Source organism: Canis lupus, chromosome X, assembly GCF_011100685.1.
Source record: "Canis lupus familiaris isolate Mischka breed German Shepherd chromosome X, alternate assembly UU_Cfam_GSD_1.0, whole genome shotgun sequence".
In the NCBI taxonomy this organism is placed as follows: Eukaryota; Metazoa; Chordata; class Mammalia; order Carnivora; family Canidae; genus Canis; species Canis lupus.
The window spans coordinates 40,887,565-40,909,658 of NC_049260.1; the positions used below are offsets into that span (position 1 = coordinate 40,887,565).

At 45.8% G+C, this 22,094-nt stretch overlaps 1 protein-coding gene across 3 annotated transcripts in view; it reads left to right on the forward strand.

The window, feature by feature from the left end:
* RGN (regucalcin) overlaps positions 1-22,094 on the forward strand; it is a 31,576-nt gene that overhangs the window by 701 nt on the left and 8,781 nt on the right. The window contains exons 2-5 of one of the 3 annotated variants that reach the window (XM_038587295.1): positions 12,587-12,838; positions 13,495-13,663; positions 14,488-14,665; positions 16,855-17,037. In XM_038587295.1, coding sequence (XP_038443223.1) covers positions 14,503-14,665; positions 16,855-17,037 — 346 coding nt within the window. In that variant the 5' untranslated portion in view covers positions 12,587-12,838; positions 13,495-13,663; positions 14,488-14,502. Of the gene's footprint in view, positions 1-12,586; positions 12,839-13,494; positions 13,664-14,041; positions 14,198-14,487; positions 14,666-16,854; positions 17,038-22,094 lie in introns of those variants that run through there. The other 2 variants (XM_038587294.1, XM_038587293.1) reach the window with 2 other exon arrangements.

Here is a 22,094-nt window from a genome sequence, read left to right on the forward strand (position 1 = left end):
CACATGTACCAGAGTTCTGGGGACAGACTTCTTTCCACTCTAACTCTCCCTTCTTGACTCTCTAAGACAGGATCTCTGGGTAATTCTGCCCCCTCCTTCCTCCAGCCCTGCAGACTGGTGGCCATAGAGGGTAAAACCAGTGGTGTTCACAATGCTCTTGGCTGTCTGCAGTCCTGTGGCCACTTGCCAGTTTTTTCTGTTATATTTTCCCACAGGGATAACCATGAGCAAGACCAAACAGGGCCGCCTACATCTCAGGGGCAGACTTTGTGCCAGTGTCCCTGTCCTCCCGCCCTCCAAGATGGACTGGGAAGTACACTGGCAAAGACCAGGCTAAAAGACAGTTTTAACACAACTACTTAAATCCCTTAGGGAAGCCAACCGAGACCAATACCCTTGGTAGGACAGTCCAGGAAACTTTTGGGGGGCCAGTCAAGCCTTCAAATAATAAGAATGGCAATATTCATTGAGCCCTTCCTCTGTGTCAGGCCCTCTGCTGATTAAGCCTTTTACATGAACGTGAACAACCTTTTATTTAGTTCTCATGACAACCATATGAAAGTGATACTACTAGCTCTATTTGATGCATTTCAAAACAGGTCAAGTGGTTAAGACCGTTACTCAAGGTTCCACAGCTAGTAAATAGCAGGATTGAGATGAAAACCTGTGAGGTCACCTCTACAGCTCTTACTCTTGGTCACTTTGCTGGACTCTGTGCCCCAAGCCCCTTCTCTAAGAGTTCCTGCTCAGCTTCTCCCTGAAGAAAGCAACCCGAGTTAGGGTTTAATCCCATGAGTCCTGTACCACTCACTGATCCCTGCCATCCTGGACAGAGATGACTGGACCAGAATTAGTCATCTGACACAGAAGCAAATGGTTCAGAGGTTCATGTCCAGAGACCAAGATAATTCACACACATCTGGACAGGACAGGTCTCGCGGTAGAGCTAGGACCTGGTCCACATGGCTGTTCTAGCCTGTAACTAAATGTGGTAGGCTAAACAATGGCTCCCCAACGATGCCCACAGCTGCATCCCTAAAACCTGCTGCTGTGTTACTTTGCATGGTAAAAGGAACTTTGCAGATATAATAAAGGTAAGGGAACTGAGATGGAGAGATTGTCCTTGATGATCCAAATGGGACCAACCAGTATCATCACAAGGGTAATTATAAGAGGGAGGCAGCAGGATCAGCAGTAGTAGGGGATGTGACAGTGGAAGCAAGTGGTTGCGGTGATGCTGAGAAAGGCCATGAGCCAAAGAACACAGGTAGCCCCCTAGAAACTAAGAAAGGAAAGGAATCCCCTCCTAAGGTCTCCAGAAAGAACCTAGCCCTGCCTACACCATAATTATAGACTTCTGACAAACAGAACTATAAGAGTATAAATCTGTGTTGCTTTAACCCACCAAATTTAATTTGTGACAGTAGAAATAAACAAATACACTAGGAATAGAGCAAGTGCTCCTCACTCTTTCAGAGGAGCATCTCTTTCCCAAAGGGCCCACCTGGGCTATGGCTGACCATTATAGGTTGCTCCTATGCTTTCTTCCCTAGTTGAAACACTTTCTGGGGGCACCTGGGTGGCTCAGTTGGTTAAGTGCCTGCCTTCGGCTCAGGTCATGATCCAGGAGTCCTGGGATCGAGTCCCACGTCGGGGTCCCTGCTTAGCGGGGGACCTGCTTCTCCCTCTGTCTTTCCCCCTGCTCATTCTCTCTCTCTCTCTCTCTCTCTCTCTCTCTCTCTCTCTCTCAAATAAATAAAAAAATTTTAAAAATAATATTTTAAAAAAGAGATGCTTTCTGAAAATGGAAAATAAGTGGGTTTTTTCTACCAATAAGATCCTCCCCTGTAGAAATTAGTTTTATATTCTCTGCTTCCCCATACTTTTTCCAAGGGAGCCTTTTGTACTTCTCAGGTAGCCTTGAGGTAATCTTCCATGGGCCTGATTGATCCACTGTGGCTGAATCTGGCACTGCCTGAGTAGCTGCCATAGGTTTGACTGTCCCTGTTGTCTGAAAAGCTGTTGTGAGGAAGTGGAAATCTCTGAATGTCACCCTGGTGGGGAGGTGATAGAAGGCAGGTGGGGGGCTCATCATGAGGAATGATGCTCTAATTATCAGAACTTCCTAGAAGGAAGTGGGTAGCTTGGAGAGTTAGAGAGTTCTTGAAGATCCCAGACCCCTGAGCAGAGCTTGGGGATTAAAGAATGAAACTCTCTGCTGCCTATAAGAAACTCACTTTTAAATATAGGTTAAAACTAAGGGAATGGTAAAAGATACCTGGTAACATTAACCAATAGAAAGCTAGGATGGCTATATCACCACCACGCAAGGGCAAATTCTTCAAGAGAACATAAAAATCCTAGGTGTTTATGCACCTATTAACAGCTTCAAAATACATTAAGGAGAAAATGAGAGAACTGCAAGGAAAAATGCACAAACCAACAATTATAGTTTATAACTAATAGAACGAGTACACACAAAATAAGTAAGAACACAGAAAATTTGAGGGGCACCTGGGTGGCTCAGTCAGTTAAACATCTGCCTTCAGCTCAGGTCATGATCTCAGGGTCCTGGAATCAAATCTTGCTGCTCAGCAAAGAGTCTGCTTGTCCCTGTCCCTCGGCCCCTCCCTCCCTCCCGCTCATGCTCTCTCTCTCTCCCTCGCTCACTCTCTCTCAAACAAATAAAATCTTTTTAAAAAGAACATAGAAGATTTGAACAAAACTATCAACCATCCAGATTTAATTGACATTTACTACTCCATCCCGCAAGAGCACAGTACACATCCTTTCTTCAAATGTAAATGGTATATTTACCAAGATAGGCCATCAAACAAGTCTTAGTAAATTTAAAAAGATTCAGGTCAAAGATTAGAGAACCACTGAGCCACCCAGGAGCCCCAATAAGGGAATATTATTAACAAACTTATGCCATGGAACACCTGGGTGGCTCAGCGGTTGAGCATCTGCCTTCGGCTCAGGACGTGATCCTGGGATCCGGGATCGAGTCCTGCATCAGGCTCCCTGCAAGGAGCCTGCTCCTCCCTCTGCCCAGATCTCTACCTCTCTCCTCTCTGTCTCTCATGAATGAATAAATAAATCTTTTTTAAAAAACTTATGCCAGTAAATTCAACAACAAAAATGAAATGGACACAGTCCCTCAAAGACACAAACTACCAGTGCACATTCTAGAAAAAAAAATAGATAACCTGAAAACCTTTTTATTCTTAAATACATTAGGGTTAAAAGTTTTCTTATGAAGAAAACTCTGAGCCCAAATGGCTCTACTGGAAAATCCTAACAGACATTTAAAGAATAATACCAGGGCAACCTGGGTGGCTCAGCCGTTTAGCACTGCCCTCGTCCCAGGGCGTGATCCTGGAGACCCGGGATCGAGTCCCACATTGGACTCCCTGCGTGGAGCCTGCTTCTCCCTCTGCCTGTGTCTCTGCCTCTCTCTCTCTGTGTCTCTCATGAATAAATAAATAAAATCTTTAAAAAAATAAAGAATAATACCAATTCTACACAAACTCTTCCCTGATGCCAAAACCACACAGACATAATAAGAAAACTATAGGCCAATATCCTTCATAAAAATAGATGCAAAAATTCTTAGAACTTTAACAAATTGAATCCAATAACATATCAAAAAGATAATACATCGAGACCATCTTAGCTTGGGCTGCTTCAACAAAAAACTATAGACTGGCTAGCTAGAACAAGAGAAATTTGTTTCTCACAGTCTGGAAGCTGAAAAGTCCAAGATAGAGGTGCCATTAGACTCCTGTCTGGTGAGGGCTCATTTCCTCGTTTGTAGACAGCTGCCTTCTCAATGTGTTCTCACATAGCTTTTCTTTGGTGCATAGTTAGAGAAAGAGAAAGTTCTCTTTTCCTCAAATAAGGGCATGAACCCCATGATGAGGGTCCCACCATCATGGCCTAATCTAAACCTAATTATCTCCCAAAGGTCCCACCTCCAAATACCATAACATTGGAGGCTAGGACTTCAACATATGAACTTGGGGGAACGTAAACATTCAGTCCATAGCAATAACCAAGTGGGATTTATCCCAGAAGTGAAAGGTTTATTTAATATTCAATAAACAATCAATATAATTCATCATATCTCCAGGATACATAAAAAGCATTTGACAAAATCCAGTATCTATTCCTGATAATAATGCTTAGCAAACTAAACATAGAAGGGAACTTCCTGAACCAGATAAAAGATAACTATGAAAAACCCACAGCTAACATTGTATTTAATGGTGAAAAATAATGTTTTCCCTCTACAATCAGGAATAAGACAAGAATGTTACTACTTCTCATCAACATTATACTAGAATTTCTAGCCAGTACAATAAAGCAAGAAGCTAACATTGTATTTAATGGTGAAAAATAATGTTTTCCCTCTACAATCAGGAATAAGACAAGAATGTTACTACTTCTCATCAACATTATACTAGAATTTCTAGCCAGTACAATAAAGCAAGAAACCACTTCTCATCAACATTATACTAGAATTTCTAGCCAGTACAATAAAGCAAGACATGAAAGGCATCCTGATTAAAAATGAAGAAATATAACTCTCTTTGTTTTCAGATGACATGATTGCCCATGTAGAAAAAAAAAAACAGGCAGCTGGGTGGCTAGGTGGCTAAGCATCTGCCTTCGGCTCAGGTACTGATCCCAGAGTCCTGGGATTGAGTCCTACATTGGGCTCCTGCTCAGTGGGGAGTCTACTTCTCCCTCTGTCTCTGCCTCCCTCTTTCTCTCTGTCTCTCTGTCTCATAAATAAATAAAATATTTAATAAATACATAAATAAACCTACCAGAACTAATAACTGAGTAGAGCAAGGCTGCAGGATAAGAGGTTAATTTACAAAAATCTATTGTATTTTATATACTGGCAAGGAACAATCAGAAATTGAAATTTTAAAAATAATACCATTTAAGTTAGTGCCAAAAAATGTGAAATTCATAGGTATAAATCTGACAAAAGATATGAAAGACCTGTTCAATGGCATCAATAAAACATTTCCAAGAGAAATAGAAGACCTAAATAAATGGAGAGATATACCATGTTCATGGATCAGAAGGCTCAATATTAAGAGGTCAGTTATCCCCAATTGGTCAATGCAATTCCAATCAAAATCATACCTTCTTGGGGTGGGAATTGACAAACCAAATTTTAAAATCATATGAAAGTGCAAAGGACCCAGGGTTGGCGAAACACTTAGAACAAAAAGAATGAAGCTAAAAGACTGACACTACCTGATTTCATTCTTGAAGTGGTAATCAAAAAAGTGTGGTACTGGTGTAGAGATAGACATATAGATCAGTGGAATAGAATGAATTCAAAAATAGACCCACACATACATGCCAACTGATTTTCAACAAAAGCACACAGCAATTTAGTGCAAAGTAGATTGTCTTTAACAATCCTCTTCCCACAAAGTGTACTGGAATGACTGGATATCCATATAGTAAAAAATAGACCTTCAATCCATACCTCCCCTCATATATAAAACTAATTTTAAAATGGGTCAAAAGGCAGCCCGGGTGGCTCAGCAGTTTAGCGCCACCTTCAGCCCAGGGTGTGATCCTGGAGACCCGGGATCGAGTCCCACGTCAGGACCCCTGCATGGAGCCTGCTTCTCCCTCTGCCTGTGTCTCTGCCTCTCTGTGTGTGTGTCTCTCATGAATAAATAAATAAATCTTTAAAAAAGGAAAAGAAAGTACTTCCAATCCTAGGCTCTAGCTTATTCCAAGCTGAAGTGACTAATTACCACGAGAGCCTCGTACACCTCCAGCTTTATCACCAACAGGTCCAAGCTGCGTTTTCAAAACACCCACCCAGCAGCCTCTGCATGACTCAAACCTGAAAGGTTTTCTCTCAAAACTGCCCTTGAGCCTCAATGGAAAAGACTTTATCGGGCGCTGTTAGCAACCGACAGCAATAAAACTCCAAGGCACTGACACTTCGGTTCGTGTTTCCCAACTTAAAAGATACACATCACTGGATCCTGACTACTAGATGGCCATTCCACTGGGACTCTAAATGCGACTCTTAGGAACCTTCCAGAAACCATTGACTACAGAAGAAGACAGCTTATGCCCCAAGGTTCATTTTCTGATTTGTCAGCAGCCTCTTCCTTCCCTCGACCCTACCACAGTCGTCTTGCTATTCTTGTACTTGACACTCCCCCGTAACCTACTAAAAGGCTCCTTTGCAGGTTCTTCCTTATCTTCGTCCTGTGCCTTTTGTCCCTCAGTGATCTCCTGCTTAAGAAAAAAGGAACCTGGGACACCTGGGTGGCTCAGTGGTTGAGCGTCTGCCTTCAGCCCAGGGCGTGATCCTGGAGTACTGGGATCGAGTCTCACATTGGGTTCCCTGCAGGGAGTCTGCTGCTCCCTCTGTTTATGTCTCTGTGTCTCTCATGAATAAATAAATAGAATCTTTAAAAAGGAAAGAAAAACCTGATAAGTTTTTCTCAGACCAGAGCTGCCGCTCTGAATTTAACTGTGGACAAAAATTTAATCATTCTTCCTTTAAATGTACCTCTAAGAGACATCTGGTGGCTCAGTGGTTGAGCGTCTGCCTTCAGCTCAGGTCATAATCCCAGGTCCTGGGATCCCTGTGGGGAGCCTGCTTCTCCCTCTGCCTATGTCTCTGGCTCTCTGTCTGTGTCTCTCACGAATAAATAAATAAAATCTTTAGAAAAGATGTACCTCTAAAAAAGGTTCATCCATCCCAAACTTTGGTCACATAACAAGTGACCTCACATCAGCAGAATGCTTCTTCCAAGGTCATCACGGTGCTGTCAGCAAAAGCTAGCCACCAGGAGTGGGGACTCAGGTGGGGTCTGTGCCAGGGCCACAGTACTCTGTTCTCATCAGAAACCCTTGTCTCAGGAACCGCTTAACCCCACCACTCACGTTATTGGAGGGGACATTTCAAGGGACATACAATTAGCTCATGCCAAATGATACTCATAAGCCCAATAGAGTCTGTGCCCCATTACGATACCATCGCCTATGTGGCCATCAGATGTACATCCACCTGCTACAAGTGAACTTAACTGCATATTTGGGATAATTCTTAGAAACTTTCAAACAACTTTTGAAGGTACCAGCCCTCCTGTGGAACATTTTTCCCTGAAAAGAAGAGGCAGGCACGGGTGAGTCTGGATAAATCCCGGGAGAAGTAGCTGCTGACTCTTCATGCATGCTCTGTGAGCTGGAGTCTGCAAAATAGTGAAAAGGTGGTTCAAAACCTGTCTCTGACCTTATCAGATGCCAGAAATGACACGGTTTCTACTCAGAAGTCCCCCACCCCCTGCCCGCTGCCAAAACCAGTTTACATTCATTAGCCAGAGTTGTCATGAGGAAACTCATAACCTTCAATTTCCTGTTAGCTAGCCAAGGGGGAGTTTATGCTTCAGCAAACACTTCTTGCTGCACTCATATAAATACTAAGGCTCAAGGAGAATAATTTATTTTTTAAGTTTTTATTTATTTAAGTAGTCTCTGCACCCAACATGGGGCTTGAACTCACCACCCCAAGATCAAGAGATGCACACTCCACCAAATGAGCCAGTCAGGAGCCCCCAAGTAGAACAATTTCTGATCAGGCTAAAAGAAAAGGCCATCTGATTCTCTACAAGAGACCAGCTGGGCTTTGGGACATATTTCCCTGGCCTGAGTTTGGTCTGTCTCCAGGGTCTATTACAAGGACTAATCATCATCTTGTTTCTGGTAACTGCCTGTGGTGCATTTGGCCGATGCATCCTGTCCAGAGTCTTAAATGCCACTGTACAGCCCTTGTCACCTCAGGGGATTCAATAACAACTCATTCTGCAATGGAGAGGAGAGACGAGCCCTAACCCTACTACAGACAACTTCCTCTGAGCCAACTCCAGGTCAGCAAAATCCTGGCAGTGGTGATGATCAGAATATAGACTTGCGTCCTGTGGCCTGACTTCATCTGATCTTGGATGAAAGAGGGGAGTGAGAAAGAAACGCAGCCCCTGACATACAAGAGCTGGCCTGGAACTCACAGCAAGGCTTTGGTATTCTCTCATTGAACATGAACAATTTCACAGATCTCCAACAACAGACAAGACTTCTCTGTGTCCATCACGAAGCAAGACAAAAACAAGACTAACAAACATCAGTCCAAATCGCCAAAATGGGGACGCCTGGGTGGCTTAGTGGTTGAGCATCTGCCTTCGGCCCAGGGCATGATCCCAGAGTCCCGGGATCAAGTCCCATGTTGGGCTCCCTGCATGGAGCCTGCTTCTCCCTCTGCCTGTGTCTCTGCCTCTCTGTGTGTGTGTGTGTCTCTCATGAATAAATAAAATAAAATCTTTAAAAAAATCCCCAAAATGACCAAACATCGCCCTCTCCTAGCTCCTATGAATGGGTGTTGCTTCTTTATCAATCACTCCATCCTCCTCACCTTCTTAATAAGAATTAAGATATCCAATCATAAAACTACCCCACTCCCTGACAGCCTTCAGTCCTTGTACTCACCCCAAAATGACCTAACACAAAGCCAAGTCCTATAATAGGTTCTGTCTAACACCTTCTAACCAAGACATCCCACAGTTCCCCCATGCTGTGAGTTCTCTCTTCTTTTGAGGAATCAGTGAACCCAGATTTGTTGGACTAGAGGTGATCTTTGGGGGAGGGTTGTTTTTGTTTTGTTTTAAAGATTTTGTTTTGTTTTTTTTGAGAGGGAGACAGAGAGAAAGCGAACATGAGCAGGGAGAGGAAGAAGCAGACTCCCCTGCTGAGCAGGGAGCCCCATGTGGGGCTCGATCCCAGGACCCTGAGATCATGATCATGACCTAAGCCAAAGGCAGACGCTTAACCAACCGAGCGACCCAGGTGTCCCTGGAGGTGATCTTTGAATGAAGGGGTTTATATCATAATAAAAGGTCCAAGACTTACTCTGAGAGTTCCTGATGTAGCAGGAGAGACAGACAAACCAACAATTTTAAGTCAATGTGGTGAATATCATAATAAAACATAAAGACAGGATGCTGTAAGAGCCACAGGTCAGAGCCAGGACAATCAGTGAAAGCTTCCTGGTGGACAGGACACTAGGCTAACTCTCAGGTAGGAGCAAGCCCAGTGCAGAGGTAGGGGTTGGATTAGTGGGAGGAGTAAAGTGTTGTAGGCGGAAGGAGTAGCAAATTCAGATGAAAGAAGCAGAAAGAGTACATGGCTAGACCATCACTGAGGTCAAGAAGGAACCTCCAGCAGGTTTAAGGGGCTTTCTATGCTCTTGGGTATGAATAAATTATATTTTATTATAAAGATTCAATGAGCACATACGGTGACCAAAGTTAACAAATCAACATCATTTGCCTCCAGATGCTATGGAGGATACAGCATCACTTTTACAGTATTGCCAAAAAAGGCATAACCTGAATTAACCATGAGGAAAAATCAAATAATCCCAAATTAAGGAACATTCTACGTTTTATTTATTTTTTAAAAGATTTTGTTTATTTATTCATGAGAGACACACACAGAGAGAGAGAGAGAGAGAGAGAGAGAGAGAGAGAGAGAGAGAGAGAGGCAGAGACACAGGCAGAGGGAGAAGCAGGCTCCATGCAGGGAGCCCGACATGGGACTTGATCTCAGGTCTCCAGGATCAGGCCCTGGGCTGAAGGTGGCGCTAAACCGCTGAGCCACCGGGGCTGCCCACATTCTACGTTTTAAACTCCAAAACTGTCAATGTCATGAAACAAAGGCTAAGGAGCTACTCCAGATTAAAGGAGAATAAGCACAGCTAAATGCAAAGCTTTCTCCTGGGTTGCATTTGAGAACGGAATACTTTCTTTCCTTTTGTTATAAGAGACATCGGTGGGACAATCAATGAAACTCAGCTAGATAATATTGTATCAGTGTTAATCACTCAATCTTGATAATTATGCTGTGGTTATATAAAAGAATGTCCCTTTTTTCAGGACATGCATACCAAAAGGTTTAGAGGTAACAGAGCATCATGTCTGCACCTTACTCTCAAACCATTAAATAAATATAGCCATATGGGTGCCTGGCTGGTTCGGTCAGTAGAGCGCTGGGAGTTCAAGCCATGTGTAGGATGTAGAGATTACTTTAAAAAATTAAAAATCAAGAAAAATAAAAATATATTTACATTTATATGTAAACGAGAAAGACAAAGCAACAGTAGACTGTTAACATTTGAGAAATCTAGGTAAAGAATACTCGGGAATCCTTTACAGTATTTTTGCAACTCTTCTGTAACACTGACATTTTTTCAAAATAAAGTTATCTCCTCCCTACAAAAAAAAGGGGGGGCATGTAATTGAAGAGCCTCTATGTGTCAGTACTACGGTGGGCCCTGTGGAGGTGAGGATGAATGCGAATCATCCCTGCCCTTCAGGACTCATGATCTAGTGGGTCATTTTGGCAGCAGATCCAAAGGGGTGAGGCAAGCCCTCTAGGTTGCTGACAACAATCAACAATCTGCGCAAGAAGCGGGGAGGCCTGAATCAATGAAGGAAGTGCCAACGTAGTCAGAAGGGCATTGGAGGGACAATTTCTATGGCCTGGTGGCTAGCTGGACTTGAGGTCGGGACCAAGAGAAGTCTAGCAGGGTGTCTGGGCTTCTCACAAAGTCTGTTGGAGGGACCAGGGTCACATTCCCAGGCTCATGGAGAATAATGTGATTGGTTTTGGACAGCTCAGTGGTGCGAGTGAGTAGAGCATCTGAACCCCAGGCCTGTCATTTTTGGGGAGAGCTCTGGGCTGAGATAGCTTGGGGCATCGTCAGCATTAAGGTGGTGGAAGAAGCTGTGTGATGGGAAGAGGGCAAAAACAGAACTCCAGAGAAGCCTCTGGAGATCAAAGTCCCATTCTCTGCCCCACTCAAGAATGTACCCTTCAAGTTCTTATTTTTCTTATTTTATATTATGTTATGTTATTATTTGAGGGGGGGTGGGGGAGAGGAGCAAAAGGAGAGGGAGACGGAGAAGCAGACTCCACGATGATCAATCTCACAACCCTGAGATCATGACCTGAGCTGAAACAAGAATCAAGGCTCAGCTGACTGACCCCCCCCCCACCAGGAGGCCCCAAGGTCTTATTTCTCTGCTGCAGGTTTGGCCTATTTGCCAGATTTCTCCCAGCTTAACACAAGACTTTGGGAGCCTCCTCACTCTGTAGACTGTTTTCCCATCTGTAAATGGAGACATGGGAGAGTAGTTGTCTTTTCTCTTCTTTTTTAAAGATTTTATTTATTTATTCATGAGAGACACAGAAAGAGAGGCAGAGACATAAGCAGAGGGAGAGCCAGGCTTCCTGCAGAGAGCCTGTTGTGGTACTCGATCCCAAGACCCCAGGATCACACCCCCAGCTGAAGGCAGACGCTCAACCACTGAGCCACCCAGGTGTCCCATGGGAGAGTAGTTGTCTTAAACATCTCCCAGGGGGAAGGCAAAATCATTGAGGCCCTAAGTGCCAGTTACTCTGTTACTACCCTGAGACTTTGAGCTGAGATTGCTCCAAACATCTCCAGGCTGCCTAGAGCCCTGTGTCTTTGGAGCTTGATCTCTGGCCTTTCCTCCTCAGTGAATTAAAGGGAACTGGAATGCCACAGTGATCATGATTTGAGTGCACTAAGGGCTCTTAGGATAGTGCAGATGGCCAGGAATGCGAGAAGAGATTGAGACAGATCAATGAGATGGCACCGGGCTCTGGCTGACTCAGTTGGTAGAGCCAGTGACTCTTGATCTCAGGGTCGTGACTGAGTTCAAGCCCCACGCTGGGCATGGAGCCTACTTTAAAAATTAAAATAATAATGATAATAAGGTAGCCCTGACCTGGGATTCAACATATACAATAAAATCCACAAATCTCAAGAGTCCCACCAGACGAATAGGGACAGTACCTACTTCTATGCAACTCAAACCTTCACTCACATAGTTTCCATTACCCCCCAGAAAGTTCCCTTAACCCCTTCACAGTTACTCCTCAGCTCTCATCCGCCAGCGGGAACCACCGTTCTGTTTACCTGTCTCCCTTAATTTTTTTTTAATTTTTATTTATTTATGATAGTCACAGAGAGAGAGAGAGAGGCAGAGACACAGGCAGAGGGAGAAGCAGGCTCCATGCACCGGGAGCCCGACGTGGGATTCGATCCCGGGTCTCCAGGATCGCGCCCTGGGCCAAAGGCAGGCGCCAAACCGCTGCGCCACCCAGGGATCCCATGTCTCCCTTAATTTTTTAAAAATGTTTGAAACTTGCAAGTTATTTCGAGAAAAATATGGGTGGTGACGTAGCCTCTCAAAGGAGAGTGCGAAGCTGAGCACTGCTTAGGGTCGTTTCTTCCATTTGATTTTTTAAATCCAATCAAATAAGGCCTTTCCTTCCCCCCCTCCCCAAAAAAGCTTTGCAAGAGCTGGACTCCAGCCAACAGTCGTTCTTCTCCCGCTAGGAAAAGGGTGGATTTGTTTAACCGCTTTGTTCTTTCCTCTTTGAACCTGCTTGTGTTTAACCGGACCCTCGACCCCAATCTCTGTTAGGTATTTTAACAACTTTTCTTGTTTAGGTAAGAGAGAAACTTTAGCTCCCCGGCCAAACTCCGAGGGTTGGCTCCGGCCTCCAAGCGTCTGCCCCGCCCCGCCCGTCGCGGGTGGCTTCGTACGATTCTTCCAGGAGCCACGGAGGAGAGGGACAGCGTCGGGGGGTGCACTCCCCGGCCCGCACCCCCAGCTGCTGCCACCCACCTGCTGAGCCGCCCTGCCCCCGCCCAGGCCTCTCTCCGCGGCCCGACCTTGAGCCACTGGAAGGCGCCAGCCCGGTGAGTGCCGGGGTCGCGCTGGCCTCTCCGCCCGGCTCCCCGGGGATGCAAAGGTCCGGCCACGGCCGGTACAGAGTCGCCGGGGCCGGCTGAAAAGAGGCCGACTGCCCCTGCCCCCCGGGGACCCGGGCCCCGTGCGCCCCCTCGGCCCGGCCGGAGGCGAGGCGGGCTCGACCTTCAGCTTCACGGGGCCTCACGGTCGCCCGAGGCTGCGGCGGCGCCGCCGGAGGGTGCGGAGGCCCCTCGCCGCTCGCGCAGCTCAGGTGCAGCGGGGACACCTGCCGGCGCGCGCCCGCTCCCCGCCGCCCCGCCGCCCCGCCGCCCGCTCCCAGGAAGCCCCGGCGGAATGACAGTTGCGAGGCCCAGCCCTCCCACCCTCAGCTTGCACGCCGGAGCGCCCCATTAAGTCAACATTGCAAAAGGTCCTCGTCTGATCCTGGGCCTTATCTCGGGTCGATAACACGAAGGCCTTTGGAGCCTGTGCCAAATTTTAACAGCCAGCAAGGATTCCAAATGCTACGACGCTGGCCATCAGCATTTAAGATTTGAGTCGAAAAAATAATAATAATAAGATTTGAGTCGTTTCTTTAAAAAAAAAAAAACCAATGTATAGAAGGAAATATGAAATCAAAGATTATTTTTGCCTTTTCCCTCAGCTGTCATTAATTCGCCCATGCGTGGGTGAGGCCACTTACTTCTAAGCAGAAACATGCCAGGGGGAAGAATGACAATGCAGACAATTTGGGTCAGCAGCTGGGACGAGTTTGGGAAAGAAAGGAGGCTCTGAAAAGTTGCCTGGTTTTCCTCTCCCACGGGGTGTCTTAGGTAATGTTTCTTCTCTGATAATTTTTGTCTTCTCCCTGTTCGCTGGTCACACTCTGGCCTCAAGTCCCAGCATAGAATGTTCCTGTCGGTAAAGTTCAAGACTCCTTGCCAAACTGGCACAGTGCCTTCCCCGGAGCGAGAAGTAGCCGAGGGACTGTCCATTCCTACAAGAGATCCCCAGATCATGTATGTCCCCTTCTCCACCCCTTCCACTGCACCAAGTTGGAAACGGGTGTCAGCTCCAATTTAGTTTATTATCACCGGTGAATCTAACTTGTAAAAATGCAGGTCCGAAAAATGCAGAGCGGGAAGGCCCTGGCCTTGGTGAGGTGGGAGAAGGGAGTCCGCACCATCAGTGGGTGGGGAGGGTAGCAGGAGCTGGTGACCTGCGGGCGGGGAGGGGCCACCAATGAGGGAGCTGCCCGCCCCTGACCAGACCCATCTTCAGTCGGGGGCTAGGGCGCAGGCATAAAGGGCAGCCTTTGGGTGCAGGAGCAGCCAGCAGCCAGCTCTCCAAGGGTCATCGGCACCAAGGTACGGATGTGGGGGGGCTTGGGGTTTTTCCTCTCTCTCTCTTTTAAAGATAGTTGAAAACAAGCACTGGTAAGTGGATTGAAGATGCCTCATGTTATGGACGATCAGCCCTGTCTTCATATATGTCTCTTCCTGCCGCATTGCCTATTTTGTTCTGATTTTAGAGAAATTTTTCCAGTTCCGATAAAACTCAGTTCTGCATCGTCATCTTACCAGGGCCTTAAGCCCGGAGTTTGACTGAATTCGCCCCATGCGATTACATCCCGTGTTATCTCCGTTACCTTCCGCAGAGCACCCCCTTGACAATGTCTTCCATTAAGATTGAGTGTGTTTTGCGGGAGAACTGCAGGTGCGGAGAGTCTCCGGTGTGGGAGGAGGCGGCCAACTCTCTGCTCTTCGTAGATATTCCTGCGAAAAAGGTTTGCCGGTGGGATTCGCTCAGCAAGAGCGTGCAGCACGTGACCGTGGGTAAGGATGAAGGCCGGGCTCAGATCCGCCCACACATCGTCCTCTCCCCGGGGAGGGGCGGTCACCTGATGTGTCATTCCCCAGGGAACTTCTTGTTAAAGCATCCTGGACATGCTTTAAAACTGCTGCTTGGTCGTGCTCTCTCTGTCCACACCTGTGCACTCCCGCTTCGATCCAAGAGCAAATTCTGGATGCTCAATACTTCCTCTTCCCCGCGGGCGAGGGGCAACAGTCCCCATTTTGTGTTGCTGACCAGGCACTGGAGGATCTTTCCTTAACATCTTTGGATAACAGCTTTAGAAGTTGGAGGCCCGTTTGTGGCACAGCAAAGGTTGTCTACCTTGGGTCGGGCCAAGCCCTTTATTTGCAAAACAGAAACAAACAACCCCCTCCCAAAAAAAAACCCAGGTATATTCCTTCTTTGAATGTACCAAGAAGGGCTTTCAGACTTACAAAGTATCAACCAGGACTATCTGTTCACTGTACAAGATAAGATTCATGACAAATTTCAAGGGCATTGGAATGTGATTCTGTTTATGGCCGTGTGACTCCCAGAGGAGGGGTTTCTCATTGTAGGAGTTTGATATGAGATAAGGAAGCTTCTTGTTCTTTGTTAATGGGAAGAGATACAATGAATTCCTGTGACCTTGGGACAGTCTCATCCCAGAACTGGTGATCTCAAACTTTTTTTTTTTTTTAATGAGAGGGAATAGCTTTTATTTTTTTGTAAAGATTTTATTTATTTATTCATGAGAAACATGGAGAGAGAGGCAGAGACACAGGCAGAGGGAGAAGCAGGCTCCACGCAGGGAGCCCGATGTGGAACTCAATCCCAGGACCCCGGGATCATGGCCTGAGCCAAAGGCAGACGCTCAACCACTGAGCCACCCAGGTGCCCCCTGCCCCCCGGGAACAGCTTTTTAACTCACCCAGGGATATGAGTGTGGCTAGAGGCAAAGTGACTGTGGCCAGTGGCCAGCATAGAGGCAAGGACCCGTTACCCTAGTCTCTCTTCGCCAGTGTGCACACAGTAGAGGTATGTTCCCATCCCTAATCTGCAACCACCCCCAAACCACAGAAAGGCATTATGGTATCAGTTAATTTAGGAAGTTACAGAAGCCTCAGGCCACAGGTTGGGATGCATGATGAGAATGTGGCCCTCCCAATACTGTGCTGCACGTTCCTTGGGCCTCTCAATGGCTGGAATCAACTTCTGAATGGGGCTTTGCACTTACTGAATAGATGCTTAGAAAATGTTTCAAGGGGTGCTAAATGGCTGAGTTGGTTAAGGGACCGACTTTTGGTTTTGGCTCAGATCATGATCTCAGGGGTCCTGGGATCAAGCCCCGCATTGGGCTCCGTGCTCAGCTGGGAGTCTGCTTGTCCTTCTCCCTCTGCTCCTCCTCCCATTCTCTCTCTCTCTCTCTCTCAAATATTTTTTACAAAAAAGAAAATGTCTTCAAAATAAACTCTGATAAATTTGTTTCCTCTGACTGTTCACCATGGTAATCAATCTCTCTAGACAAAGAAGTTTCCTTATACGTGGAAAAATGTTAAGCCCAGAAAACCTAAAATTTAAAAATACAAAATATAGCAATCTAGTCACATATGATTGTTTTATCACCACATCTATGTTTCTATTATTTTTATCATGCTTCCTTCCAAAAAAGAATTTGAGAAACAATTTTCAATTACATACATAAAACAGGACCCCTTAGAAAAGACAAGTCCCGAATCAGAGAGAGATGTCACAAAACCTAGTTGCCGGAACTAACACAGTTTGTGTCTCTGAGTTTCCTGGAGATCAGGTGAATCAAGCATCACTTGCTCTGTGACAGCTACTTTGGTGCTCCCCGTTCCCCCATTCCACCCCAGTTAAAGACATCCCCTCCCTTTGAACTTGATGTGGCACCTGCTCCAATGTATGGTGGCTGCCCCTATGTGATTTCTCTGCTTCTCCCACTCAACTGGAAGTTTCCAGAAGAGTTGGGTTTCCTTCACCTTTCTATCTCTGCTGCCCAGGATACTGCTCAACAAATATACTTGGTTCTGTAGTCTTCACCACTCAACAGAAGGGAGAGGGCACTCCCATTGTCAAAAGAGCTAGAATCCTCTTAGAGATGCCAGGTGGCGGGATGACCGCCACTGGCCCACTTACTGCCTTCTGACTGCTGCTTTTGCTTCTGCAGATGCCCCCATTAGCTCTGTGGCCCTTCGCCAGGGAAGAGGCTATGTCGCCACCATTGGAACAAAGTTCTGTGCTTTGAACTGGGAAGATCAGTCAGCAGTTGCCCTGGCCACAGTAGATAAAGACAAGAAAAACAATCGGTTCAATGATGGAAAGGTGGATCCCGCTGGAAGATACTTTGCTGGTACGGTTTATCTCTAGCACCTATTGACTGAGCGTGGGAGAGAAGCAGGACTTAGAAAAGTCTCGAATTGGTAGTGGTAAAATGTTATTCATAACGGGTCTTGGGTTCTTCTTTTATTATTACTTGAATAGCTTTTCCTTAAAAAATATATCCCAAGGGACGCATGGCTGGCTCAGTTGGTAGAGCATATGACTCTTGATCTTGGGATCATGAGTTCGAGTCCCACACTGGGGGTAGAGTTTTGGGTTTCTTTTAAGATTTATTTATTTATTCATGAGAGACCCAGAGAGAGAGAGGCAGAGACATAACCAGAGGAAGAACCAGGCTCCTCTCAGGGATCCCAATGTGGAACTAGATCCCGGATCCCTGCCTAACAGGTGCCCAACAGCTGAGCCACCCTGGCGTCCCGGGGGTAGAGTTTACTTAACAGAAGTGTAAAAGTACATACATACATACATAAGAGAAAGCCAATTAAAAATCAACTGTTAAGGGCAGCCCTGCTGGCGCAGCGGTTTGGCGCCGCCTGCAGCCTGGGGTGTGATCCTGGAGACCCGGGATCGAGTCCCACAGGCTCCCTGCATGGAGCCTGCTTCTCCCTCTGCCTGTGTCTCTGCCTCTCTCTCTCTCTGTGTCTATGAATAAATAAATAAAATCTTTTTTAAAAATCAACTGTTAAAAATGATAATTTTTTAAAAGATTTTATTTATATGAGAGAGACAGCATTAGCAGGGGAGAGAGAGAGAAGCACGCTCCCCACTGAGCCAGGACCCCCTTGTGGGGCTCGATCCCAAGACCCTGGGGTCATGACCTGAGCCAAAGGCTCATTTTTTAATTTTAAGAATGCCATGAGAGGGATCCCTGGGTGGCGCAGCGGTTTGGCGCCTGCCTTTGGCCCAGGGCGCGATCCTGGAGACCCGGGATCGAATCCCACATCAGGCTCCCGGTGCATGGAGCCTGCTTCTCCCTCGGCCTATGTCTCTGCCTCTCTCTCTCTCTCTCTCTCTCTCTCTCTGTGACTATCATAAATAAATAAAAATTAAAAAAAAAAGAATGCCATGAGAAAATCTTTCAATATCTGTCTCTAGCGGAGACTAAAATGTACGTGGTCCTATTATAGTTTAAATGAGTTTTAAAATAGAGGTTTTGTGGTTGCTGATGATGTTTAAATTGGAAATAATTTCAAATTGACAGAAAAAAGAAGTAAAAATAGTACAAACAACACCTGTCCACCCTTTACCTAGATTCACCTATTGTCAACGGTTTTGTCCCATTTGCTCGCTCTCTATGTATATCAACATACTTTCCTCCAGAATCATTTGAAAGTAAGTTGCATATATCACAACCCTGGAAAATACTTCCATGTGATTTTCCCAAGAAAATGACATTCTTGCACTACCTCAGTATAGTTATCAACTTAAAAAAAGTTTAACATTGTTAACAGGTTTTTTAAATTTTTATTTATTTATGATAGTCACAGAGAGAGAGAGAGAGAGAGGGGCAGAGACACAGGCAGAGGGAGAAGCAGGCTCCATGCACCGGGAGCCCGACGTGGGATTCGATCCTGGGTCTCCAGGATCGCGCCCTGGGCCAAAGGCAGGCGCTAAACCGCTGCGCCACCCAGGGATCCCCATTGTTAACAGTTATATCTGACATACTATCTATACTCCAGTTTTGTCTATTAACCAAATAATGTCCTTTATAGTATTTTTCCCCCTCCACCACAGGATCCAGTCTAGGATTATGTATTGCATTTAGTTGACATGTCTCTTTAAACCTCTGTAGTCTGGGACAGAACATAGCCTTTCTTGTTTTTTATGACCCTGCCATGTTTGAAGAATACATACAACTACCCCCCCCCTTTTTTAAGATTTTATTTATTTATTCATAAGAGACACAGAGAGAGGCAGAAACACAGGCAGAGGGAGAAGCAGGCTCCCTGCGGAAGCCCAATGCGAGACTCGATCCCAGAACCCTGGGATCACGGCCTGAGCCAAAGGCAGACACTCAACCACTGAGCCACCCAGGTGCCCTTTTTTAAGATTTTATTTATTTATTCCTGAGAGACACAGAGAGAGGCAGAGACATAGGCAGAGGGAAGCAATTCCTCCTGTTTTTAATAGAACATTCCTCATGTTCCTCTTGTCCTTGTGTTTGTCTAATGTTTCCTTGTGATTAGATCGATGCCGTACATTTGTCGCTAGAATACTACAGAGGTGATACTGTCTTTGTCCAGGTATCCCACCTGGATACCATGTCCCTCGTGGGTGATGTTCGTTTTGATCACCTGGTTTAGGTCTTCTCAGATTTCTCTACTGCATAATTACTAATTTTTTAAAAGATTTCATTTACTTATTTCAGATAGAAAGAGAACAGAGGGGCAGAGGGGCAGGAAGAAGGACAAGCAGACTCTGCCTTGAGCATGAGCCCAGCGCAGGGCTCCATCTCACAACCCTGAGATCATGACCTGAGCTGAAATCAAGAGTCGGAGACTTAACCGACTGAGCCACCCAGGCACCCCCATGGTTATTATTTTTAATTGTGATTTATAAACATTTTGTGGGGTTTATTAGTCATCTATTGCTGTGTAACAAACTACCCTGAAATTTAGCAGCTTAAAATAAGAAATATTTCTTACATCACATAGTTTCTGAAGGTTAAGAATCTGGATGTGGTTTAGCCCGATGGTTCTAGTTCAAAGCTGTATCATGAAGTTGCAGTCAAGCTGTTGGCGGGGGCTGTAGCCTCAGAAGGGGCTGGAGTCTCTCAAGGGACCTGGAGGATTCATGTCCAAGCTCACTCACAAGGGGTCGGCAGGAGGCTTCAGTTCCTTACCAAGTGGGCCTCTCCATAGGGCTGCTCTGGACATGGCTTCTCCCGGGGCCAGTGAGGTGAGAGACGGGGGGGGGGGGGGGGGGCAGAGAAAATGAGGACACCCAAAACAGAGGCTACAGTCATACTATAACTAATTTTGGAAGTGATAAACCATCACTTCTGTCATGTGCTATTGGTCACACAATGATAGAAGAGACTACATACAAAGGGTGTGAATATCCCTTAGGGGGATAGGGAGGCAGGGATCCCTTGGGGCCATCTTGGAGGCTAGCTGCCACACGGAGGGAGATACCTGAAGACCAACCAAATATCCTAGTCCTCAGCAAAACATCTCTCTTGGGTTTTACATTTGTTGATGAATCTTTCTTGAACCAATGTTGACTGTGATGGCTGTAGAATGGCTTATGTTCAGCTTTCAGTGAAATGTAACTATAGTTTCCAGTTAAATAATACATTTCACATACATTCTTATTTCCTTCTCGTCATAACAAATTAGCCAAAGTTGATTTCAAAACCCTGCTGTTTCCACCTCCCCACCCCGCCTCCTCACGGTATCAGCCATGCTGCCGTGGCTCCATTCACTTTCAGCATGGAAGGTACGTGAGATCCGAACGACTGGCCATGGCTCGCTTCCCATATCCCTGGACTTTACACAACCACAGATCTAGTCCAGGTCAGGTTGAAAGATTAAAGATGAGAATCGATTGGAAGCCCTCTGCCACTGATTTCTGCAGGATAAGGAAATAGGATTGGATACCCTACCTGCTGTCAAAATTGATTTTCTCTCTCCCTTATGGCTATAGTATACGGTTCTGTGGCTCTTTGTGAGACAAAACGAAGACATCCTCGGAAGCCTGAGTCCTTAGCCTGGAGTCCCCAGTTTTTAAACTGTGCCTGGAGGAGACCTCTTAAAATTGTAGGCATCATTGTAGGTGTACAAACTGATCATGCGCATCTGTCAGAAGCACCTGAGAACCTTTTTCTAGAGAGTTCATAGCTTTCAGCAGGTACTAGGAGATATTTCTGGACCAGGAAAGGGTAGAGTCATTTGATAGTCAGGAGGTGAGGGTGTCACTACATCCAAGGTCTGACCTGTGTGTGCTCACTCCTAGACAGTGAGGTATAAGCCAGGGCTCCAGCTTGTTCTTTCCCACAAAGGTAGAACCCTTTCCGAGCAGTGGGGAATTCACATTCACGTTCCAGGTATCTCTTTCTGTGGGGCAGACAGTGGGGAGGAATATTAGTGAAACAAATCCAACTACCCTATAGCCCGAAACTGCTGTGTGAACATCCTTGTCCCCTGGGAGGGAGGATTTACCCTGTCTTGCTTGCTATTCAAGCTTCCAAACTTTTGTTTATTTTCCTTTAACCCATTCTTACTCTGCTGCTGTTGAGTGTACAGTGTTCTGTAAATGCCACTTAGATTGGTTGATGCTGTTCAGTTCTATGTCTTTGCTGATTTTTCTATCTACTTGTATCTATTACCGAGAGAGGAATGCTGACATCTCCAATTGTAATTATGGATTTGTCTATTTCTTTTCAGCTCTGACTTTTGCTTTGTGTATTTTGAAGCTCTGTTGTTAAGCACATACAAATTTAAGGTTGCTATGTCTCCTTAGTGAATTGACCATTTTCACGATACGTAGCACCCCTATGTATCCCTGGTAATTTTCTTTGCTCTAATTATTTTTTTAAGATCTTATTTATTTATTCATGAGAGACGCAGAGAGAGAGAGAGAGAGAGAGAGAGAGAGAGAGAGGCAGAGACACAACTCAGGTAGAGGGAGAAGCAGGCTCCGTGCGGGGAGCCCGATTCAGGACTCGATCCTGGGACTCCAAGACCACACCCTGGGCTGAAGGGAGGCGCCAAACTGCTGAGCCACCCAGGGATCCCCCTTTGCTCTAATTGTTTTGTCTGATATTAATACAGCCCCTCCAGCTAATATTTTAATCAATACTTGCATGGCTTTTCCCATCCTTTCACTTGTACACAATCTCTATCATTATATCTGAAGTGAGTTTCTTTTTCTTTTTTTTTAAGTGCTAGGGTTTTTTTGTTGTTGTTTTGCTTTGTTTTGTTTTTATTCATGAAAGACACAGAGAGAGAGAGAGAGAGAGAGGCAAAGACACAGGCAGAGGGAGAAGCAGGCTCCATGCAGGGAGCCTGACGTGGGACTCGATCCCGGGACTCCAGGATCACGCCCTGGGCCAAAGGCAGGCACTCA